The sequence below is a fragment of the Denticeps clupeoides genome, chromosome 2 (genome assembly GCF_900700375.1).
Source record: "Denticeps clupeoides chromosome 2, fDenClu1.1, whole genome shotgun sequence".
NCBI lineage: Eukaryota > Metazoa > Chordata > Actinopteri > Clupeiformes > Denticipitidae > Denticeps > Denticeps clupeoides.
This window is the reverse complement of record NC_041708.1, coordinates 13124652-13137157: the sequence shown is the minus strand read 5'-3', so window position 1 is coordinate 13137157 and position 12506 is coordinate 13124652. Positions and strand designations below refer to the sequence as shown.

Here is a 12506-nt window from a genome sequence, read left to right as displayed (position 1 = left end):
GGGTGCACGATTTGCGAAATGATAAAGGACACTTGCTTGTATATCAATGAAAAGTTGCATACAAATTACTAATAGTAAAATGTTTAATTTCAAAGTGAAACATACAAACTACTTATAACAACTTCAAATGCCCAGTGCTTTCAAAATACAATATTCTACTAAATTAAATAATCACAAAAAAGTCTTTACTTTAAAAAACATTACTGTCGAACGACAAAGCTTGGTAAGGCTAAACAACTGTTTTGATTATATTTGGCCATTATAAAATCCCGTATTATAGTTCTTACGTTTAACCAAAATGTTGTTTGGAGGCTGACTTGAACACAGGGATACATAGCTTTGCTAGCTTAGCTAAGGTTAACATTTGTAAACTGAGGTGAATTTCTTTAGGAAACCTTCAAAGTTTGAGAAACGTTAACTAAACAGCTAAGAACAGTCTAAATAGTTAATGCCTACGTTTAGCCAAAACGTTGTTTGGAGGCTGACTTGAACACAAGAATGCATAGCTTCTGCGATTGCGATTAGATTAATCGTGCAGCACTAATTATGATTATGTTCTGCACTGCAACGATCCAATTTCGTCCACATCTGCATCGCAATGCATCGATTATACGACTAATTTCAACACCCCTACTCACAGTAATTGGATTATTCTCACACTTTTCCTGCAAACGAGGCTGATAACTACTTTCACTTGTCACCCCACTGCCTGACACACGGCGCCCAAGTTTCATAAAGGTCCCAAACAGACAGCTCCCAGCTCTGGTTGATTCCTCCATATCCTCTTTTTGGAGGCGGATGCTAAGGCCAACAGAGACGCCTCTAAGTCCTCACTAAGAATAACAGAGACCCCAGGCCCACATACACAATGCCAATTCCCTCTTATTGTGTCTGGGTGGTCCTCACACAATTGGTTTACAACTACAGGCAACATACACGTATGAACAGTCAAAAAACACTGACAATGAAAACACAACAGAGGAAGTAAATAATAAAAAAAAATACATTTGCAAAAAAAACAAATGTTTTCTGTGGCTCCAGAGCTGAATACTATTAGGATGCTGCGAAAGGTTTCTGTTTCTATAAAGGCATTCCAAGCTATCAAAGTCAACAGGACACATTAAAGCTTTTGATCGATACAGACCTTCAATTCCCTGGTTGACTGGAACATATTCAGACACATATTTGTTTTAGTATTTTTCCTCATGACAAGGAGGAGGGGGGGGGGTCTTACGTGTGCGTCACAGACACCTTCGGTACAAGCAGCCCTTGGAGTGGAGGGGTCATGATGGAGCAGACATTAACTTGTGAATAGATTTAGGAAATGCTCTGGGAAACTAAAGAAATGTTTTAAATATGCAGGCAGCCATGAACATAGTCTCTATTTAATTTTTTTATTGTGGTATAACCAATGTCTGGCAGTGGGCTTTTAGCAAATATTGCCAAGGGTACAGAGTTTCAAACATTTCATTAACATTACTGACTCTGTGTAGTTTCTCTCCACAGCAAGGCAAATTGTGCTGTCTATTGAAACTGAACATTTTGATTTACCCTCTTGTCCATCTATTTCTAAATATTTTTGCTGTAACAGCAAAAATATGTCATGACTCAATACAATACAGTACGCAGTGGTGGGTGAAGTACACAAACCATGTACTACAAGTAGAGCTAAAGTAGAGCTCACTAAAGTAGGCTCACTCACACCAGGGAACACACACACGCACACTCACACAGAGCAAACCTGCACACACACACTTCACCAACTTATACATGACCCCAGAGTCACAGTGACTCTGACATGTGCCAAGGGTCTACTCGTGGTCTATCCCCGGTAGCCCGCCAGGCCACTGACCACAACCAAGACACACACAACTCTCTCACATCATTGGTAAAAGTTGTATTATACACTATTGTATGTAGCGTCTTAGACAATATTTGTTAATTGAAGCAGATTTTCTGAGCAACGTGAGAATGGAAATTGCGTGTGTACGATGCTTTTTCTCAAAATACGATAATTTTAAGCTGCCTACACCATAATTCAAAATTTAGGAACTTGCAACACTGACAACATATTATATCATTAAATACACAGAAATACAACTAACACAGCGATTGAATTGAAATGGATAAAACTAGCCATCAGAAATCATACCTCTACCTGTTTCCTTGTGACACAATACAAAAGGCATTTTTAAAGGTATTTGCAATTTCAAAAAAGTCTCTCAAATAAGGCCATTTGTGACTAACTGGACCATAGCAGGTCAATAGTTGCGTACTGTAATTCAGTTATCCGTCATATCCTACTGAGGTGGGAGACGCGGAATGCATTTCTCTGACGCCATGTGCTTCTCTTACTCTTAGTTTTGATCTAATGGGTTAGATTTTTAAATGTAAAAGAAGGACGACTGCCTGAAAAAGTAATGGAGTTAAAAATATATATTTTTTTTACATTGAAATGTACTGGAGTAAATGTAAAAAGTCTCCTCAAATGTTAATACATGTGATAAGTATGGATACACACAAAAAAACACTACTATTCACCATTGACTGCATGGTGTATGTCCAGTTAATCACATGTGGTTATCTCTTATGTTTACATAAATGGAATGAAACCTGATATTTGTTGAAACATTTCCAGTTCCAGCCAATTTAATAATGACTAAATAGACTTGCCTTAGAGTGGAGTATAGAGATGGGTCTTCTTTGTCCTTGAATGAGAAGAAGGGGCTCAGTAATCTCACTGTGCACCTTCATCCTGAAAGTTCCTCGCTGGATGGATATATCAGCATGATTTCCTGTACAATACATGAAAAACGTGTGTAAAACTCATACTGTTAGATTATCAATCATGATTGTGAATGTGGCTCAGCCAATTAGATGTTAGATCAATTTCTAAAAGCAAATCTTACACAATCACTTTCACACATTTGGCAGACAAACTATTTTCAAAGCACAATAATGTACATAGTACTTGGGTCATGTTCACTAATGTCACATCAAGTGCAATAATAATAATAATTTTAATTTATACAGCGCTTTTCAACGCTTTCACTATCCCAAGGTCACTTTACATATAGGATAAAAAAACAATAACAAAAAACACATTTGTACACAAAATACATTTCAGATTTGATGATAGCGAGACTGTGGAAGAGAGTTCCAGATATGTGGGGTCATAACACTAAAAGACCTGCCACCAAGGGTGGAACATATGGGACATGAGAAGATTACTGTTGGAGGACCTGAGGAAGTGCATGGACATAAAAGCTGTTTTTTCCTGGTTTGGGTTGGCAATGATTTTTGTTCTGTTTGAAACAGCGTTTCATATGACACCAGAGAAACTTCCCTGCAAAGAACAAGAATCAATACAAACTTAAAATAACCAAAGAATAAAAAAACATGATCAAGAAAAAATAATTTTTTTTTAAAATGCTGCAAACATGGGGGTATACAGCCAATTATAAGACCATGCATTGTTGAAAGACAACCCATGCATGCTCATGGAATTAGTTGTTAATTACAGTGAAGTTTCTCCATTGTGTAAAATGAAGAATTTGTCAACCCAGCTAACTTCATGCATGTCATTAATGCTGTCAGAAAAGCCAGAGGTTATGGCCGCTTCGTGCACGCAAAACCCAGAAGCCACCTCATGCAGGTGCTGCCTGCATACCACACAAAGCGGCAAAATCCATGGGATTAATAATGGGCTCATTCATTCTGTCACAGGGCTGTGTCGGAGGAGACGTGGACTAAAAATCGCGAAATGACGCGAAGTGGTGTGCGAGTCTCCATCGTTTACTCTGTGAGTGTGTTCAGCGTACACTGCAAGTCTGACGGAGGTTGACACTCGCATAACAAAGAGAGCAAACTCAGGGTTGAGGAAGGCAGGGGAAAGGATCAAGCTTACTGGAAATGAGTTGAGGTGAGCGGAGTCGTTGCCACATTGACACACAATGAGCATGAGCCGGCAATCAGGACGTTGATTAAATAGAAAACGAGTCAACCAGTTCCATGTTCATGCTGCCACGCTACCGAAGTCAAGTGACAATACCCCTTCCCTCTAGGGCCGACCCCCCATGACCCTGTACTAAACTGATACTCAGCAATGAGGACTGGGTCCAGGATAAAGCAGCTCGGCATCCAGGACCATTCTTTGGTGCCATAGCCAGCCCAGTGGACGTCGAGAATCCAGGATGCGCTCAACCATTCATGCAGAGGTTTAGCCGGAGCAAAGAGGGGAGGTGACGAAGCGCTTGAAGCGACTGACGTGGAATACTGGGTGCACACAGATGGTTGGAGGGAGTTGCAGGTGATATGTGACCAGGTTGATACGGTTGAGGATATGGTAGGGGTTAGTTTCCGTGACTCGGAGCGGAGATGGAGGTCCTGGGTGGCAAGCAATACTCTGTCTCTGATTACTGATTGTAAGTCGCTCTAGATAAGGGCTTCTGATAAATGCTGTAAATGTCTCCAACCCAGAAATGCAGTCTGACCGGGTGTTGCTGATTGTGTTGAGCTGCGGTGCGCCGTGAGATTGAGAGGAGCCTCGGATCAGCTGACAAGTGGAAGGTGGCCCATCTGTTTTTGATGTGCAAAGAAGGTGGAAGGTGGATTGGTACCAGCAGCAGATCTCAAAGGGACTGCTGCCGGTTGAGGAGGAGACCTGCAGGTTGTTGGCAAATTCTGCCCACAGCAGGAAGTGTGGCCACGTCTGCTGGTGACTGGAGACAAAGCACCGCAGGAAATGTCCCAGTTGCTGGTTTGCTCTCTCCACCTGGCTGTTGGACTGGGGGTGATAGCTGGAAGAGAGACTTCCAAACAGTGGAGACCAACTGGGGGTCCCGACCGACACAATGTCTTGGGGGAACCCATGCAGATGCACCACATGCTGGTGAAGCAGGTTAGCGGTGGTGATGGAGGGCCACAAGGGAGGGCTCCATGGTTGGCAAACCAGTGACAAAGTCCAGAGATATGTCAGTCCAGACGCGACGAGAAATGGTTAAATGGAGTAGTGGCCTGACCGATGACGAGGTGGGATTCTTGGCCTGGGTGCACACGTTACAGGCATCAACGAAAGTCTGGATGTCACGAGCCAGCCACCAGATGAAGCTGATGAAGCAGATGAACCTGAGAGTCTGTTGGCATCCCTGGTGGCCAGAGAGGGTGGAGTGCCCCCAGTGCAGGACTTGGGAGGTCCGGATCTGGGTATCCAGAGACCACCGAAGGAGCCCCAGAACACCATCTGAAAGAAGGATGGGTGGTGGCTCGGATTATGCGTAGTTGGGTACGTGCTGTCGGGAAAGGGCATCGGCCTTACTGTTTTGTCTACCAGGGCGATAGGAGAGGTTGAAATTAAACTGTTCAAAGAACAAGGCCTATCTGGCCTGTCGGGGATTCAATTGCTTGGCTTGACGGATGGAGAAGAGGTTCTGGTGATCGGTCCAGGGGTGCAGCCAGTGTTACCACTCCTCCAAAGCCCACTTGACCTGTGACAGGACAGCGCCAGCGCCCACTTCTTACATGTCCACCTCGATGGTGAAGGGGTGAGAGGGGTTAGGATGCTGCATGACAGGAGCTGAGGTGAACCAATGGCAGAGTGCTTTGAAGGCTTGGATGGCATGAGGGGTCATCTGGAAATGGCGTGGTGATGGCTTTGTGAGAGCAGTGAGGGGAACTGCGACTGTACTGTAGCCACGGATGAAGCGTTGATAGAAGTTTGCAAACCCAAGGAATTGTTGCAGCTGCGTCATTGTCGTGGGTAGGGGCCACAACGCTACTGCCTACAGCTTCTTGGGCTCCATGGCCACACACTGGGATGAGATGGTGAAGCCCAGGAACATGGTGAAGCACTGGTCAAAAGCCAGTGGGTCTCTTGAGGACTGCTCTCACATGCTGGATGTGAGTTTCAAGTGACAGTGAGTAGATCAGGATGTCATCGAGATATGTGTACACCCACGGCCCCAGCATATCATGCAGAACATTGTTGATGAACTTCTGGAAGACGGCAGGTTCAAAGGGGATGACTAAACTCTCATAGTGACCGGTGGGGGTAATGAAGGCGGTTTTCCAGTCATCGCCCTCTCAGGTGCGGATTACGTTATACACTGACCTGAGGTCAAGTTTGGTGTAGAGTTTGGCCCCCGAGAGGGCGTCCAGGGTGGTGTTGGTGAGTGGTAGGGTGGTCCGGTTCTTGACTGTGATTTTATTGAGCCAATGGTAGTCAATACACGGCCTCAAACCACCAACCTCCTTGGCTACGAAGAAGAACCCAGCGGCAGATGGGGACGTTGATGGATGGATGGTGCCATTCTGTAGAACCTCCACCACAAAGTACTCCATGGCTCGGGGCTTGGATCAGGACAGTGAGTAGAGGTGACCCCGCGGGGTGGTGCACAGAAGTAAGTCGATGGTAATGTCCCCCGGCCGGTGTGGAGGGAGATTTGCTGCCTTCTTTTTGTACAGAATATGGCCCTCATGTCGTGATAGCAGGAGGGTAAGGTGTTAAATGACTGGGGTGGAACCTGAATTGGCAAGGACACTGACTGTGGCAGGAGGCACCCCACTCCAACACCAGACCTGATAACCAGGAGAGGTGAGGCTCGTGGGTGGCCAGCCAGGCAAGGCCCATCAAAACAGGACAGGTGACGATGGGGGGTGTTGAGGAATCTGAGGGTTTCAATGTGGGCATCCATTCGGAGACGCAGCAGGATAGTGCGGTGAGTGATTTGTCTTGTTTTGTGTTCCCTATCCCAAAACAACAGGCAGAGTGAGATGGGATGGTAATGTGATGGTTGCTGTGACTGGGGATGGCAAAATATGTTTTTGAGTTCTCCTACAAAGGCCTGTTAGGTGAGAGAGGCAGTGGTGGGTGAGGACAAGTGCGCTGCCGCCCAGCAGGGTGATAAGGGAATGAGATGAAGGGTAACAGCTTTTGTAATTCAATAATAAATGAGAGGGAAGTGAAAAAAACCTCGGCGCTCGGAAAGCGCTAGACAAAGCTCCAGCAGGAAAGATGGAGGAGACAGAGCATGAGCCACCGCTGCCACCGCTTCATGCAATACACGGAAGTGACCTCATGCAGGCGCTGCCAAAGGAGATCAACCTCCTGGGATAGACACTCAATGATGGTGGCCTTCCGGGAATCCATACTACACAAATGCAAGATGATGTGGTGGTGAGGCTCCACCACTCCACCGAGCGCATTGCAACCCCCATGGAGGGTGATGCTCGCATAAAAACAGAACAAACAGGGACACAAGGTTGAGAAAGGCAATCGGGCTTACTGGAGATGAGTTGAGGAGAGTTGAGGTGAGTGAGTCGTTGCCACGTTGACACACAATGACTGAGCACTGGCCGGAAATCAGGACGCTGATTAAATAGAAAATGAGTCACCCGTTCATGCTGCCACTCAACTAAAGTCCCGCAAACAAAAACTCCGTAAACACCTTGCAACACTGTCAAATGTTCAATAATAAAGAATTTGATTGGCTTATCACTACAATGCCCGCTGTCATTGCCACTTGAGTAAAAATATAAGTACACAAAAAATGGACAGAACCCATTGGGCTTACATGGACAGTGAAGCGTCGAGTTGAGTCAAACGGGAAGTATAACTCAATAAATGAGCAACAACCTGAGGGCATCACAGATAAAATACACCAAGAATCACCTGTCGCCGCCTTCCAGTTCCCATCACAAAAAAAAAACATTATTTTGATTTAAATGATCATCTATTTATTATATTTAAATAGTAAATTATAAACAAGCTGCTAACAATTACAAAGCCCAACTTCAAGCTTGTTGCGGTATTACATTTATATTGTGAAAGTGGCTAATAAAAACAAGGAGAACAAATTCATGGGACAAGGGAACTAAAATTGGGCCAAAAAAAAAATTGGGCTAAAATTTGAAGAAAGAGGTAGAATACTGGCAGCAAAAGGCAAAAGATGAGAAAGCAGAATTAAATAAGCAAATCCAAAACCTACAGTCTGCACTTATTGCCTATAAATTCAATGAAAATTAGCTCTACTCCGAAATCAATGCACTCAAAACCGGTGTGCAGGAATTGGTGGGCAGAGAGCGTTGATATAGTCCTTGAACTACAGAACTTGAAAAGACCCTATATTGAGCAAAAAGCTATGCAATTTAATAAGTTTGTTTATGGATATGAAACTACAAAGAGTGACTTCATACCTACAAGGTTGTAACCCATAACAAACATAACCTGAAATCCTGGCTGCTTAGCATAATTTAAAAATAGCTGTGATGTGTAGGGAACCGGAGATGGATCTGCATTCTAAATTCCATTGATGAACTCCCGCCAAAGATAACACCCCATAAAGGTCAAAGTGAGAACCACTAAGGATTAAAGAGCCTCTTCTGGATCAAAACAAAAGTCAAACAAAGAGTAAAAGCTTAAAACCCTCTCCTGCGACCTGAGATAAGGCCAATCACACCACAAAAACCTGACCCAAAGTGACCCAACAATGACCATAGAACTAGGGAAACAGGGAATAGTGCATACAGTCTTCCAGGTCCTGGAGATTTTGTTCCATGCAATATCCCCGGACAAGGAAACTGGTTATTGGGACATGAAACATCACCTCTCTGGTGAGGAGCTGGAACTTGTAGAAGACGTTGAGCGGTACCGACTAGATATAGTCAGACTCACCTTGACACATAGCATTGGCTCATTTTTAGATAGCATTGGCTCTGGAACACAAGTCATTGAGAGAGGTTGGACACTCTCCTTTGCTGGATTTGCCCCGGGTGAGAGGTGGAGGGCTGGGATTGGCTTTTTGTAAGCCCCAGGGGACGAGAGGGTAACTTTCGACGCCTTCGGGTCGGGGAATGGGTCCTGACTGTTGTTTGCACTTATGTGCCAAATAGCAGCTCAGAGAACCAACCCTTTTTGGAGTCCTTGGGACGAGTGATAGATAGTGCTCTGACTGGGGGACTTCTGACATTGTCCTGCTCGGGGACTTCAACGCTCACGTGGGCAATGACAACATGACCTGGAGGGGCCTGTTTGGTAGAAATGGCCTGCCAGATCTGAACTTGAGTGGTGTTTCATTATGGGACTTCTGTGCAAGCTGCAGTTTGGCCATAACATGCCATGTTCGAACATAAGGATGCCCATTGGTACACTTGTACCAGGGCTGCCTAGGTTGCAGGTCGATTGACTTTGTCGTATAGTCGCATCATCTGATCTGTGGCCATATGTTTTGGACACTCGGGTGAAGAGAGGAGCAGAACTGTCAACTGATCACCACCTGGTGGTGAGCTGGATCAGATGGCAGGGGAAGATGCCACGTAGACCTGGCAGACCCCAACATATAGTGAGGGTCTGCTGGGAACGCCTGGCAGAAGAACCTGTCAAGATGGTCTTCAATTCCAACCTCCGGCAGAGCTTTGACCGCATCCCAAGAGCAGTGGGGGACAGCTGTTGCTAGCTGTGGTCACAAGGTGGCCGGTGCCAGTCATGGCAGTAACCCCCATACCTGTTGGTGAACACCATAGGTTAGGGGATCAGTCAGGTTGAAGAAGGAGGTGTACAAGGCATGGCTGATCTGTAAGTCTCCAGAAGCAGACAGGTGGCCAAGTGGGGTGCAGTTTCCAAAGAGGTTCTGGCAAACCATCCAACACCTCAGGAGATGAAGGCAGCAACTTTCTCACACTGTTTACAGTGGGGATGGGGAGCTGCTGACGTTGAGTGGGGCTATAGTTGGGAGGTGGAAGAAATACTTTGAGGAGCTTCTCAATCCCACTGACATGCATTCCGAGGAGGAGGAGGAGGAGGAGGAGCAATGTGGTTTTCAACCTGGGCGTGGAACTGTGGACTAGCTCTTTACCCTTGCTAGGGTGATGGAGGGGGCATGGGAGTTTGCCCAACCAATCCACCTGTGTTTTGTGGATTTGGAGAAGGCTTACTCCAGGAGTATGGGGTGGATGGCCTTTTGTTAAGGGTCATTCAGTCCCTGTACGAGAGGAGCGTGAGCTTGGTCCGCATAGCCAGCAGTAAGTCAGACCTGTTCCCAGTGAGGGTTGGACTCCTCCAGGGCTGCCCTTTGTCACAGGTTCTGTTTATAACCTATATGTACCGAAGTTGTAGGCACATCTATGGTGTGGAGGGTGTCGAGTTTGGTGGCTGGAGAATCTCGTCTCTGCTTTTTGCAGATGATGTGGTCCTCCTAGCTTTATCAGCCTCTGACCATCAGCTCTTGCTGGGTAGGTTCGCAGCAGAGCACGAAGCGGCTGGGATGAGGATCAGAACCTTCAAATCTGAGACCATGGTTCTCGACGGAAAAAGGGTGCCTTGCCAAGTCCAGGTCGGGAGAGAGGTCCTGCCTCAAGGAGTTTAACTTGTTCACAAGTGAGGGAAGAAGGGAGCAGGAGATCGACAGGCGGATTGGGGCAGCGTGATGCAGACGCTGAGCCGATCTGTCGTGGTGAAGAGGGAGCTGAACCAGAAAGCAAGGCTCTTGATTTACCAGTCGATCTTTGTCCCAATCCTCACCTATGGTCATGAGCTTTGATTTATCAAAAGAACGATACAAGCGGCCAAAATGAGTTTCCTCCGTAGGGTGACCGGGTGCAGCCTTAGAGATAGGGTGAGGAGCTCTGACATTCGGGAGGGACTCAGAGTAGAACCACTGCTCCTCCACATCGAAAAGGAGCCAGTTGGGGTGGTTTGGGCATCTGGTCAGGATGCCTCCTGGACACCTTCCTGAGGAGGTGTTTCGGGCATGTCCTGCTGGCAGGAGGCCTCTGGGTCGACCCAGGACACGCTGGAGAAATTATATCTCCAATCTGGTCTGGAAACGCCTTGGGGTCCTGCCAGAGGAGCTGGTAGAGCTGGCTGGGGAGAGGGCTGTCTGGGGTTCCCTACTTGGGATGTTGCCCCCGCGACCCGGATAAGCAGAGGAATACGATGACTATGACAATGACAATGATTTTTTACATTGTCATTATGGGGTGTTGTGTATGGTTAAAAATATAACATAACAAAATGTAACAAAATGTGGAAAAAGTGATGCCCTGTGAATACTTTCCGGATGAACTGTATATTTTTCAATGACAATAATTCACAGTAAAATATTCAAGTATTATTATTCAGCGTACTCAAATTCATGTTCAGAAATTTAACTACAAAAGAATTCTGTGTCATCTGGCAAACTAAGCATGTATCAGGGATTTGTTTCAATACAAAAAAACATTTTATTATATTTTAGTGTTTGCTCATAAATATTAATGTAGTACATTCCAATGTGTGAATGTGACATTATCAAACATGGCATATCCACTAAGTCTCATTTACCACTGGGGAAATATAGACCTAAGGCTGATAACAATGATTTCCTCTAAGGATGGCATACACTTCGTCCTACACTTGATAAATACTTGGCCTATTTTGTATGCTTTGATCCTCCCCATGTATACATTCATGTGTAGTTCATGAAGGCATTAAAGACTAAACCACTTACATGATTCCCTCAAGGTCATTACATTCCCTCCTTTGAAGAAAATCCTGATCCCTGGGTTACTGTTACCAGCCTCTGCCGAGACATATTCAAGCTCATCACAGGAGTAACAGAAATCCCCAAGCAGGAACATGTTGCCCTTTGACCACTACAAAGAGGGAGCATCCTGGAGCCCCAGTTGGTGGTTGAGAGGAGGTTTGAGAGGTTAAAGAGAGACCAGCTGTAACTCATTTAGGCAGTGGAAGCATCTCCAGACAGCTGGAGCTCTCTGCCAGAGCCCTGTTAAAGGCCCATCTGGGCAACAGAAGGCCCAGTACAAGGTTATCTGCTCAACTGAGGCCATCCAAAGCCTTCATGGTCTCTTTTCACCCCACTTGCAGATGAAAGATTCATCAGTCCGGGGCTGGGGAGGATGAGGGATGGGGGGGCTTATTGAAGATGCTCCTCTCCAGCCACTTCTGCTGCTGCTTGGGAAAGTCAAGGCTCTCATTCTTGGAACAGGAGCAAGATGGGGCGAAGATGGGGCATAAAAAAAACTGACCGATTATTTTACAGTGAGTCTGGAAAAAGATGTCAGCTGCTGGCAGAAATAATCCCATAGCCTCTTCCTGCTGAGAGGATATGCAGAGACGATGCAAAGTACATAACATAAGGGGCTTGAGGCTATAAACATTGCCTTTAAATTTCATTTCACATAAACAATGCACACACAGCTTCTACAAGCTCATAAACTCGGGACTCTTGATTATCTCCACTAATTTACCCCCCCCCTTCCAATGTGCTCTATGAAGGTACATCAGGTCACCTGTTCACATGGTAACCTCTCCAGGGCAGTATCACAGTATCTAATCACCATAATCAGGTAAAAGACTTCCCGCTGAGGCTTTGCCCTGGATGACAGTGGAACACCTGAGAGTAAGGCTCGCTTATCCTACCAGCACTTTCCAAACAGTCTTGGTCCTTTGTGTAATGAGGATTAAATTAAACTGCAAATTAGGCTAGTAGTACTTATCAGGCACTTTGTGG

General features: G+C 45.6%; 1 protein-coding gene across 2 annotated transcripts in view; it reads right to left on the bottom strand.

Moving 5' to 3' along the window:
- adam12a (ADAM metallopeptidase domain 12a) overlaps positions 1-12506 on the bottom strand; it is a 93873-nt gene that overhangs the window by 79834 nt on the left and 1533 nt on the right. For both annotated transcript variants that reach the window (XM_028962371.1, XM_028962380.1), the window contains exon 2: positions 2674-2795. In XM_028962371.1, the coding sequence (XP_028818204.1) occupies positions 2674-2795 (122 nt within the window). The remainder of the gene's footprint in view (positions 1-2673; positions 2796-12506) is intronic.